At 34.3% G+C, this 13,561-nt stretch overlaps 1 protein-coding gene across 1 annotated transcript; it reads left to right on the top strand.

The window, feature by feature from the left end:
- The first annotated feature begins 5,429 nt into the window (after positions 1–5,429).
- Positions 5,430–12,053, top strand: LOC128209309 (uncharacterized). The gene is made up of 4 exons (XM_052913291.1): positions 5,430–5,715; positions 7,747–7,852; positions 9,953–10,095; positions 10,250–12,053. Exons 1-4 carry the CDS (start codon positions 5,664–5,666, stop codon positions 10,606–10,608), a joined length of 660 nt encoding a protein of 219 aa, XP_052769251.1. The 5' UTR covers positions 5,430–5,663; the 3' UTR covers positions 10,609–12,053.
- The last annotated feature ends 1,508 nt before the right edge of the window (positions 12,054–13,561 follow it).

Here is a 13,561-nt window from a genome sequence, read left to right as displayed (position 1 = left end):
CGGCTTGTTGACCACTAACCAAACTCACTGAGCCCAGGCCGAGAATCGAACCCAGATTGCCTTTGAGAGAAGCGTGTGTACTAACCACTGTTGCGCTAATTGATAAAACCGGTATACTGTTTATACACTTAAATAAGGCACTTCAACTTTTAACGTTTGTATAGACTTAGAGTTGGATGTTGTGCCTTCAATTAGGGCTTTGTCATTTGACTAAAACAGGGCGTTTGTCTAGTGAATTGTAAATAGTGGTTTTGTCTTGTGCCTTAAAACAGGGCTTTTGTCTGGTGCCTATTAACAGAATTTTTGGTTTGTGTCTATAAACAGGACCTTTTGCTCGTACCTTTAAACAGTTTTTTTTATTGTGCATCTTAACAGAGCCTTTGCATTGCGCCTTTAAACAGGGACTTTGAATGGTGCTTTTATAAAGGGTTTGGTCGTGTGCCTTTATAAAGGGCCCCTGGCTTGTTCTTTTAAACATAGCCTAAGCCTTGCATCGTTAAACAGGGACTTTGAATGGTGCCTTCATAAAGGGTTTGGTCTTGTGTCTTTCAACAGAACCTTTGGCTTGTGCCTCGAACAGGGCCTTTGATTTGTACCTTTAAACAGAGCCTTGGCATTGCGCCTTTAAACAGGGCAAAACTTATGTTTTGAGTCCTAATAACATAGTCAATATAAGGACACTTCTCTTCTGCTTTCTCATAAATTACCCAAAGTTTCCAATTTAAAAAGGTTAAGAGAGTGTAAAGAAACTTCATATTCCAAATAATCGCGATCAACTATTTTGGAGCAATCTCTTTTCATTGAACCATTAAGTAAAATGAAATAAGATACTTAAATCGATTTACGCTTTTTGTATTTTTATAAAATGGGACAATAAGTTTTTATTCCAAATTGTTTTATAATGACTGCAATAGGTATTTCACAGTCAGGTAGTATGCAGGAAGTTATGATAGATACGACGTACATGTACATCGTTTGGTGAATGTTTAAACAAAATGGTGGATTGTTTATATTTTACAATATGGATCGCGGTGATGGTTCCTATTGGTAAGATAATTAATTAAAAATATAATATAAATTAAATTAAAGGAATGAACATTTTATCAATCTATTATGTTTTCGTGAAGGAGAAATCAATGTATTTAAAATTTGAATTATTTAAGGGTCATGTTTTGTTTCCTTTTGGTAAGATCATTACTTGAAAAAATAAAATAATTTAAATTAAAGGAAGGAACATTTTTTAATCTATTATGATTTTAATGAAGGAGAAATCAATGTGATTAAAAATTGCATTATTTTAGGGTCATGTTTTGTTTCCTTTTGGTAAGATCATTCATTGAAAAAATAATATGATTTAAATTAAGGGAAGGAACATTTTATCAATCTATTATGTTTGGTGAAGGAGAAATCAATGTAATTAATATTTGCATTATTTAAGGGTCATGTTTATTCAAACTTCAAGGGCTTTGAATTGTATTCCTTGTTGTGCCCTCAAACTAATATAAACTGAAAGTAATGTAAATCCCGGTAAATTTACATTCTATTGACCGTTCCAAAGCGGTACCTAACACTCATTGATAAACACCCCTAGTTTATTATATATTATATATTTAGTGTGTTGTTTGTGGAGTTTTGTGATGTTGTTCCATGTTTTGTTTCTGGTTTGTTTCTGGTTTGTTTTTTGTGTTCAGTGTCTTAAGCGTTGATAAGGGAAATAAAATATTAACTTTAAAGGAAGACGTACTGGTCAAATGTCCCCATTTACTGGCTGATATGTATAAACTAAAGGTGCACCTCTAAATGTAGAGATTCATCTCTCCTCAATGAAGAGGTGCATCTCTTTATTAAGAAGTGCAGATCTTAATAATCAATTAAAGGTGCATCTCTGTATTAAGAAGTGCAGATTCAAATAATCAATTAGAGGTGCATCCCTATATTTAGATGTGAAGATCTAAATAATCAATTAGAGGTATATCTCTATGTTAAGAGGTACACCTCTCCCTCATAAAGAGTTGTGTTGCACCCCCCTGTCATAGAGGTCTATATTAAGACCTGAATCATTGAAATGATAAAGATACACCTAAAAATTTATTGCTTGGGGATGATTCTTATTTCAACATGTACTTAAGACTGTATATAAAAGATCAAAACGTACTGCAGCTATTATAAGAAGAAGAAGGGGTTTTATAAGAACACTTCTTTGCTGCTTTCGTATAAATTACGCAATATTTCCAATTTAAAAAGGTTTGCAGATTTTAAAGAAACATTTTTTTTCCAAATGATCGCGATAAACTGTTACGGAGCTATCTTATTTTAGTGAACCATTTAGAAAAATGAAATAAGATATTTAAATCGCCTAACGCTCATTGTATTTTCATAAAAAGGGACAATAAGTTGTTATTCTAAAATGTTTTATAATGACCTGCAGTAAATCTACTTTTTACCGTTCCAACACGGAACCTAATAATACTTGATAAGCACATCTAGTGTTATTGTATATTATGTGTATAGTAGGTTGTATGTGAGGTTTCGTGATGGTGTTCCCTGGTCCTGATTTGTGTTTGGAGTTTACCCTGTGTCATAAAACGGATGTTATGTTTTATCTTTCAACTACTGTTCTTGTTTCTTTAGTTTTTCATAAAAAATATTTTAGGAGATTTTGCTGGATCAATAAGCCTTTGTAAGGCAGCGTTATTTGAATATACCACATAAGAACCTTCTTTCTTTCATGCTTTTCGATAAAATATGGAGGTTTTCAGTGAAAAAAACAACAGTGAAAATATCAATTTAATATTTTCAGTGCAAAATAAGAAGTGCAAATATCAACTTTCATCATTACTTTTTGAATCCATTGTAGTTACTTCTTCTTGATTAAAACAGACGTTCTGTTCTGAACACTTCCCTTTTGAAACAGAAATGTTTGCAAATAAAGTATTTGAAATTTAAAGAAAAGTTAAATCATTTTATATATAGATATATTTGGCAATTAATAACTTACTGTTTATTAGAAAAATGGTTACCCGTTTTTTAAACGTTCTCTTGATCTTGAAGCTGAATGTTTGAACGTTTGCTTTCATACCAAACAAATTACATACAAAAACAACTGTTCGAAAATTAATATAATGTTATATCATCGTTCAAATGTATTTTTAACTGTTTGTCGTTGTAATACGTAATACGAACTCCCCGGAAAATTCACAAAACAGATTTACTGTTATTTTCACACCACCCGCGCCTAAAAATTTGTCAACAGACTAGCGTGGTCCTCATTATCACCTGGAAATAGACCTGTCTGGAAGCAAACAGACTTGTCTCTGCCAGTAATATGACTGAATATCCATGTATCATGAAACACACTCTTAAACTAAGAAAATTCTTTTATATCCAATGATTATCTGCAATTGTTTTGGCGGCGTAGTAATTTGGTTATGTATTCATACCATGCTTAAAATAATATTGTTTTCGTTATTTTTGGAACAAGGATGCACTTATAAAACTTCATTTTTAACTGGTTATAAAATCTTTGCACTAAAAACGAGGGAATGATAAACTATAAAACAGATTATCAGAGAACTCTGTCTCAACAAACAGGAAATAGAAAATTGACAGCTAAAATTTTGCATGAGGGGTGCCCCACGGGTAGCAGCGTAATTACACTCTTTTTTTAAAAAAAGAGGTAATTTAGAAAATAAATTAATATTCTATAAAACTAGGAAAACAAGCATAAAAGAAACAGATCGTATTTTATTCCATTCGTGATAATAGAAAAACTATATGATGATTATCCGCAATTGTCGACCGAAATATGTTTTTCTATGACACTCGTGAAATAAAATTCGATCTTACACTGAAATAAACAAATATCCTCTATGTATCAAATCAAAATAGCGCTATCCGGAAAAGAAAGAAATAAGTTAACTAATACAAAATTTGTAGAAACAGTTTTACCCCAACCTCAAAGTAGCCCACGTGATAAAAATGTGGGATCTTTCTGTGCAACGACCCGAATTTAAATAGTAACATTCGCTACAAGTTATTTGGACCTGGTTTGCGCTTACTGCTGAAGTGCCGTTGCACATTATTTGGCTAAATAGCAAAAGATATTTGGTGGATACATTTCCAAATATTATCTCACATTATAAAAAAGAAGTCAAAACACTTAGTCATAACATTTTAAAACAAATACATAAAGACAGTTCAATATATTCAAGTTATTCATAAACATAGCAATTATCTATGCCTGTGTATTGAAAGCTTCTTTAAATAATAGATTACTACTGGAAAAATTGGCAGTAAGCCATAATACAAATGGATAAAGAAAAACATGTTTAAGTTTTCTATTGCTTTCGATACACGACGATATTTAACTTGAATAGTGAAAAACATCGCGAGACCGTGATAGCTTTGTTTGGCAAAAATGTCTTGTATAGTCTCTCAAAGTTTTTCCCTTAGGCATCCTCACACTATATGAGCCGTGAAACCTAGTCTGAAATAGCGTTTGCAACCTCGTCTTTGTTTAGTTTAAATATCATATAATTTACAACGATTGTGATTAAAGTTATGATAACTTATACTAAGTCACTCTCGGTGGTTCGATTACCAATTGCGCGAGAGTGTGGCCTTGTGTGGTCGGCGGGCAAAAAGTTCCCGTAAACAAACCACTTGTCCGGCTTGTTGACCACTAACCAAACTCACTGAGCCCAGGCCGAGAATCGAACCCAGATTGCCTTTGAGAGAAGCGTGTGTACTAACCACTGGTGCGCTAATTGATAAAACCGGTATACTGTTTATACACTTAAATAAGGCACTTCAACTTTTAACGTTTGTATAGACTTAGAGTTGGATGTTGTGCCTTCAATTAGGGCTTTGTCATTTGACTAAAACAGAGCGTTTGTCTAGTGAATTGTAAATAGTGGTTTTGTCTTGTGCCTTAAAACAGGACTTTTGTCTGGTGCCTATTAACAGAATTGTTGGTTTGTGTCTATTAACAGGACCTTTTGCTCGTACCTTTAAACAGTTTTTTTTTATTGTGCATCTTAACAGAGCCTTTGTATTGCGCCTTTAAACAGGGACTTTGAATGGTGCCTTTATAAAGGGTTTGGTCGTGTGCCTTTATAAATGGCCTCTGGCTTGTTCTTTTAAACATAGCCTAAGCCTTGCATCGTTAAACAGGGACTTTGAATGGTGCCTTCATAAAGGGCTTGGTCTTGTGTCTTTCAACAGAACCTTTGACTTGTGCCTCGAACAGGGACTTTGATTTGTACATTTAAACAGAGCCTTGGCATTGCGCCTTTAAACAGGGCAAAACTTATGTTTTGAGTCCTAATAACATAGTCAATATAAGGACACTTCTCTTCTGCTTTCTCATAAATTACCCAAAGTTCCCAATTTAAAAAGGTTAAGAGAGTGTAAAGAAACTTCATATTCCAAATAATCGCGATCAACTATTTTGGAGCAATCTTTTTTCATTGAACCATTAAGTAAAATGAAATAAGATACTTAAATCGATTTACGCTTTTTGTATTTTTATAAAATGGGACAATAAGTTTTTATTCCAAATTGTTTTATAATGACTGCAAAAGGTCTTTCACAGTCAGGTAGTATTCAGGAAGTTATGATAGATACGACGTACATGTACATCGTTTGGTGAATGTTTAAACAAAATGGTGGATTGTTTATATTTTACAATATGGATCGCGGTGATGGTTCCTATTGGTAAGATAATTAATTAAAAATATAATATAAATTAAATTAAAGGAATGAACATTTTATCAATCTATTATGTTTTCGTGAAGGAGAAATCAATGTATTTAAAATTTGAATTATTTAAGGTTCATGTTTGTTTCCTTTTGGTAAGATCATTACTTGAAAAAATAAAATAATTTAAATTAAAGGAAGGAACATTTTTTAATCTATTATGATTTTAATGAAGGAGAAATCAATGTGATTAAAAATTGCATTATTTTAGGGTCATGTTTTGTTTCCTTTTGGTAAGATCATTCATTGAAAAAATAATATGATTTAAATTAAGGGAAGGAACATTTTATCAATCTATTATGTTTTGGTGAAGGAGAAATCAATGTAATTAATATTTGCATTATTTAAGGGTCATGTTTATTCAAACTTCAAGGGCTTTGAATTGTATTCCTTGTTGTGCCCTCAAACTAATATAAACTGAAAGTAATGTAAATCCCGGTAAATTTACATTCTATTGACCGTTCCAAAGCGGTACCTAACACTCATTGGTAAACACCCCTAGTTTATTATATATTATATATTTAGTGTGTTGTTTGTGGAGTTTTGTGATGTTGTTCCATGTTTTGTTTCTGGTTTGTTTCTGGTTTGTTTTTTTTGTGTTAAATGTCTTAAGCGTTGATCCTTAGTCATTTAACCGAGTCTGACATTGTTTCTGTAGTTACTCATATAAATATTTCTTTTTTTTTGAGAATTTGCTTGACCAATAAGCCTTTGTTATGCAGCGTTATCTGCAGATACCTCATAAGAACCCTCTTTATCAAATCAAAATATCAGTATCCGGAAAAGAAAGAAATCATTAATTCAAAAATTGTAGGAACGGTTTTGCCCAAACCTCAAAGAAGCCCACGTGTTTACAGTTCATTATTTTTCTGTGCAACGCCCGAATGAAAATAGTACTATTCGTTTCTAGTTTTTTATTCGAAACTGGGTTGCACTCACTGCTGAAGTAACCTTGCACATTATTTTGTTGAAAAGCAACACACCATTTGGTGGAAAGGATTATATAAAGGAAGCCATAGCACTTCGTTATATAATTTCAAAAGAATTCCACAAAGACAGTTCAATATAGTCATGAAATTCATAATATTTACAAAGCGGCATTAACTTGCCTCCCTTCTAACCCCTTTCCATTTCCCCTCTCAAAAACATACAAAAAAAGTCAACAAGCTTTTTCGTGGCATGCTACGTCATGCTAATACATGTATTTCATTACAATATCAGTTTTGGTTATGTCACTAATCAATATGGTTAAAATTATGAGGTACCAGTTCTACCGATCTAAAATAAGTTTAAACATACACTATTCATATACTATCTTTTATTGGAAATATTTTGTTTAATAACAACACATTTCTGATATACAGATTATTCTAGCACACCGGATAGGAATTTTCGCTGACGTCAGCCGTGCTGGAAAATCCCATCTGGCATCCCCCCATGCCAGATGAGTCACGCGCTGTGACGTTATACTTTTTATATATTTTATTATATACTTTAAGTAACCATAATTATGAGATTTCAATAGATGAGTTTCATAAACATTAACTTTGCAAAAATATATCTTCACAACAAACCGAAATAAACCTTCGAAGACTTGATATCGTAGGAACTTATTGACGTTGACAGTGAATAAAAATTACTGCGCGTCATGACGTCAGTAAACATTATCGCACGCGCTATTTGGTGAAATGTACAAAAAATGAGCTTTTGTTATGCAGTTTCTTCACAAAAAAATAAATAAGGTATGCTAGAAAAAATATCTATCATGTGTATCCGTTCCGGATAGAAAAATCCGACCCTCGGGCACGCTGCGTAGCCGGTAACTCGGCAAGCCTCGTTACCAGGCAACGCAGGTGCCCTCGGGTCGTATTTTTCTATCCTGAACGGGAACACATGACAGATATTATTAATACAAAATTATATGGAGGAAATTCTATGATTCCTTTGTTCTAACATTTGGAATGAGGGAGAACGTATTTTTGCTTTCAGTGAGTGCGTATGACACGTGCGAAGATGGATCATTGAATGGAGTAAAGTGCCCTACTGGTTGTTGCTATGACAACGATTTCCCAGGCTTTTGGAAATGTTGTGAGAGGTTGTTTCAGTTTGATTCTTTTAAAATAATCGTATATGTTGTTCCGAGGATATTTAGAATAACATGCGTTCGCGCTATTAATGATAAAGAAAGACTATCTAATTATATAGTTTTACTGTATTACATAGCATTCCATTATAAGTAGTCCTCTGATTTTTTTTGATAATTCAGTGAATAACTGGAAATCAGAATTGAGGCTACCTTTAAACATTTGAACTTTTTGCATAAATGATTTTTAGTCAAAGTATTGTCATTGCCATGGTGTAGGCCAATACAAGGTATTGATATCGACATGGTATCGGCCAAATCAAGGTATGTCGTTGTCAAGGTGACGGCAAAGTCAAGGTATTGTTATTGCCATGGTGTGGACCAAGTCAAGGTATTGTCATTGCCATGGTGTCGGCCAAGTCAAGGTATTGTCATTGCCATGGTGTCGGCCAAGTCAAGGTATTGTCATTGCCATGGTGTCGGCAATTGCCTTTTTGTCGGCCAAGTCGAGGTATTGTCATTGCCTTTGTGTCGGCCCAGTCGATGTATTGTCATTGCCATGGTGTGGGCCAAGTCAAGGTTTTTTCATTGTCATGGTGCCGGCCAAGCCGAGGTTTTATCATTGTCATAGTGTCGGCCAAAACAAGGTATTGCCATTGACATTATGTCTGCCAAGAAAAGGAATTGTCATTGCCATAGTGTCGGCCATTGCCATGGTGTTGGCCAGGTCAAGATATTACCATTGCCATCGTGTCGGTTAAGACAAGGAATTTTCATTGCCATGGTGTCGGCCAAGACAAGGAATAGTTATTGCCTTGGTGTTCGCCAATTCACGAAATTGCAATTGCCTTGGTGTTCGATAAGACAATGAGTTGTGATTGTCATGGTGTCGGCCAAGTCAAGGAATTGTCATTGCCATGGTGTCGGCCAAGTCAAGGTATTGTCATACCCTTGGTGTCGGCCAAGTTAAGGAATTGCCATTGCCTTTGTATTTGCCGAGAAAAGGCATTGTTATTGCCACGGTGTCGACCAAGTCGATGAATTGTCATAGCCATGGTGTCGGCCAAGTCAAGATAGTGTTATTGTCTTTGTGTTGGCCAAGTCAAGGTAGTGCCACTGCCTTGGTGTTGGCCAAGTCAAGATATTGTCATTGCCATGTTGTGGGACAAATCAAGGTATTGTCATTGCCATGATGTCAGCCGAATCAAGATATTGTCATTGTCATGGTGTCGGCAAAGTCAAGGAATTGTCATTGTCATGGTGTCGGCAAGGTTGAGATCATATCTTTGGTGTCAGTCAAAATGAGGTATTATCATAGCCTTAGTGTTGTCAAAGTTTACTTTGCCATAAATGAAAAAGCCTATAAGATATTCAAATGAAACTTGGTACACATGTTGCCAGAGATTGTTACGACTTCTACTGGGATATCTTAAGTAATAGCTGGAAACACAGAATATGTGATTATAATAACATTTATTGTCTATAAACAATTGACAGCTCGCGCCTATCAGATGTAATAATATGATCTGCGTGTGAGTGCCTAAGAACCAAAACGGGTGTTTAAACGGTCACAGTGCAGTAAATTAAATATAGGAAATGCATGGGGGTAGGTAATTGCGGGGTGATGCGATGAAATGAAAACTGACATGAAGTTATAGAAAAGGTATAGAAACAAAGACATGACAGACAGTAAAGCATTTCAGATGACTATGTTACAATCCAACCTGTCACATAATTATATTTTATTGCATGGCGATGCATTAACGCAGTACTGTATAAGATAAAAAAAACAGGACAGTAAGACAGAAACAGTGAACTGTAACAACGTTTAGTTTCATATCACTAAGAAATGCGAAATGATTAGGCTAGAGGTTTTCAAACATCAGTTACGACCCTTTCCCATTTAAGTCGGTTAAGCCGACTCTAATGATTGTTTGCTAAATGTAAAAGTAATTAATTTATGAGGTTGTATAATTGTGTTTATAATTTCGAAAATAAAATTGTATATCCTAAGAACAATAGCAAAATAAGTGTATGTAAAATACATTAATGCCAGTCTAAGAGACACCAAGTGTCTTGGATGTTTAAAGACATAAATGTATTTATTTTCAGATATTATGACTTCAACCCACATTCAACTAGGCCTGTGTTCATTGAAATAGGAGGAGTCATCGGCGGGCTTCTGGTCATTATATTCGTCTTCATTTGCTGTTGTATATGCTGTATGAAGTTACGTAGAACACAAGCACACACCGGTGAGTATAATCCCACCCGATTGAGTATCGTTGTGCTATTTAATATAAACTCGTCCTACATACATTTTATTTGTTTTAACCGATTCTTGAATACATTATAACACATACTGGCACCTATTTAAACCGAATATGCTTCTCTGATGATTCTTTTCAGACCAAACGGAAACAGCGTCCGTATGTCAGCAGTCTAACCGAGCCCAGCCTCTCCAGCCCCTTCAGGCCATTTCAGGCAATGTCGTTAGAAACGACATAGCGTTTCAGGATCCACCACCATATGAGCTATCGGGAGCTAATTATTCTAGCGAGTCATTCCACCAAGTCGTTCATATGCAGTCGGTCATTGACGCTGGAAACAGAATAGGGAAGCCACCACCTTATGAACTAGGGAGAGATAATTATTCTAACGAGCCATCCCTTCAAACCGGAAATATGGTCCAGAGCTCTTCCCTCAGCAACAACGTGGCGGAGCCACCGCCTTATGCAGAAGTCGTCGCAAATTATAATCACCTTTAATTGTTGGTTAAAGGTTCGAGACATGTATTAACAATGTATTTATTCTAACAAACATTGAAACGGGGAGAGACTCCATTTTTATTGCCGAACGTCTGTTGAGTAAACGAAGTATTCCCTTAGTTTTCCTAGTATTGTGTACGCGAACACATTGAAAATGGTTATTGATTATCCACATCTAAAAAAATATATCATTCGACAAACGCACTTGATTATTAAAAGGCCGAAAGTACATAGTAACATGCGATTCGAATGTAAAGGTCGGTAACCGGGATCGGTTATGACGTTATGGTCAGTATCCAATGTTGATTGAGTTAATTAAATTCATTAATTTAAAATAGAAATATGACATATTTAAAAACAAATGCATTATAAACAGCATGTACCTTACGTTATATCGTTTTTATACTAACACTACATGTTTATCCCAAATCAATATTTTTTTCTCTTTCATTTTTTATTAATTTACTTTCCAGATCATTTTAATCACCTTACACATGAAGCTTATGAATTAATTAATGGTGTCAAAATATGTTGTTAATTGTTTGTATTTGTATAAATTATGTATATTAAGAGTATGCTCATGTAAAGGTTTAAAATAAACACATCCGTCCATCAGATCTTTAAATTGTCAGCATGGTTTCATGTTGTTTTTTAAAAAACGTACTACAACTGTTGTACTACTAAAGTGGAGTGGACTTCGTGAATGTTCTCTACGTGGACTCAACTGCGAACAGAACATCATCTTGACATGTACAGTGACTTGTTTTGTTACAGTTTAAAGTTTCTTGGCATCTATGCTTTTTTCCCATGAGCCGGTTTAGCCGCCTTTGCAATTCTTTAAGGGCCTTCCACATTGCAAAACTTAGTTTGAAGGACAAAACAATTAATGTTTAATAAAAATCTATATATATATATAGTTATGAGGTTCAATATTTAGCAAGCATAAAACATGCATCCGCTGCAACATGTGTAGGAGTTGAGTAACTTTTATCGTAAATGGTGTATCCGATTTTCAATCAAAAAGCATTTACATTCTTTTTTTGTAACCAGAAAATGAGTTTAATGCACTATTTTGCATTATTTTCTTGAATGTCCTTCTTATTTGAAAATATATCATCAAGACATTGTAGATTGTCTGGAGCTTTTTTCACAAATATATTTCTGAATAAAATGCAAATGCGCTTTGAACCAAAATCTTATAAAATCTTTCTTTCGTAAAATTTGCTCAACTCCTTATTACCCCAAAACATGTTGCAAAGGAAGTTTGTTCTACTCCTGAAAAAGATTGTTCCTAAAAATAGGTTGAACATGAACTTTTCAAAGGTTTTAATTTTTGGCCTTCCCCACCCACTTTTGCATTGTGGAAGATCCTTAACGGAGTAGCCATGTAGCAAACAATTAGTATGAGTGTTGATATTTACCTGGATTAAACCAATCATTTTCACCTTGAAGGGTTTTAATGAATCCTTAGGCATCATTAGACGTTCTGGGTTAATGCTTACTGTTTTGCACAAACTACTCCACCACCCCCGTTACACAATTACAATTTCAATGTCACATGAGCGTTTTGTTAAACCACCAGAATGTGAATGCATTTATTATTGGTGCAACACAGTAACAGAACACAACCAACATGTATTTATCAGAAAGCGGTATGTTGTGTATTGTTGTACAAATTAGCGATAAATACAAACAATTTACATATAAACAAAATCGAAATTACAAAATAAATATGCCAAATAAATAAGTAACACCTAGGTATCGTTATATAAAACATTTAAACATATCGATTATGTACATTAAGCTGCCTTGCTTCCAAGTATATATATAAGATGAATAAAAATGAAAGAGTTATGCACTGCAAAAAATTGAATGATAATTTTCATAAAACGTTAATATAATCATTTAGCAGTTCTAGATTATAATCATAATTGAAAATCTCTGTATCATGTATATGCTTAGTTATACCAGAGTATCGGTTAGTTTCCTCGTGCAAGTATGGTTTTGGATAATAATAAGAACACTTGAAAAATATACAATATAAAGTATTCATACAAACGTCATTGCAAATATGAAATTTGCCATAGAACACAAGCCTTTGTCATGAACCAATCATTAGATAACTTCGGGCTGCATATTGCTTGCGCCCAGGAAATGGTTCTAACGTTGGATTGCATATGGGAAAACAACATATCATAAAAATATCTGTCAGTACATATTAGTCAAGTCCAAAGAGGTATTTGAGCGCATTTGTGGTCCAGAACGTTTCATCCTATATTTGTGTTTGGGGATGTCTTCAGTTTAATTACTTTCAGTGAGAGTGAACAGTTGCCATCATGCATGTTATCATGGTACATTGCTTGGCAGGCGATTTGCATGAACACTTCTTGCGTTAGTAGGCAATGGTATGAGTTTAGTTTCATGTAACGATAAAAATATTTAAGGCTGTATTTCTATTTCGTGTATGGTTATTTGTGTTGCCATGATAGCGATGTTGTGTTACAGTCTCATGATAATGTCAACAGCAAATTTTACACAGTACATTTTGCTGATATCTGGCTGGACTGGCTGGCGTTGTGCCGTAGCAGATTTCCTTTCAAAATTTGTTTTTGTGTTCTATGACTTTGGCGTTTACCCAGTGCCATTTAACGGGTTTATATTAAAAAAAGTTGACTGAGCTTGTTTCTGTAGTTTTTCATAAAAGTATTGTCATTGCATATATTTCATCATAAATTTGCATCAATTGTCTTGTTGATAAAGGAACCCGTCTGTGTCACTCCTATGAACAGCGTGTTCTGTACAATGCATATTGTGAGGTTAAAGATTTTGGAATAACGTAAACGGTTAGGATCTTTTTTAAATCCTCCCGGCATTCAAATTATGCGATAACATTTCCAATTTTACCCCCACCGTAATAATCCCGTGATTCCTAAAGGTGTTTTCTTAAACAGTG

This window comes from Mya arenaria, chromosome 11, assembly GCF_026914265.1.
Source record: "Mya arenaria isolate MELC-2E11 chromosome 11, ASM2691426v1".
Lineage (NCBI taxonomy): Eukaryota > Metazoa > Mollusca > Bivalvia > Myida > Myidae > Mya > Mya arenaria.
This window is presented reverse-complemented; position numbering and strand designations above follow the sequence as displayed.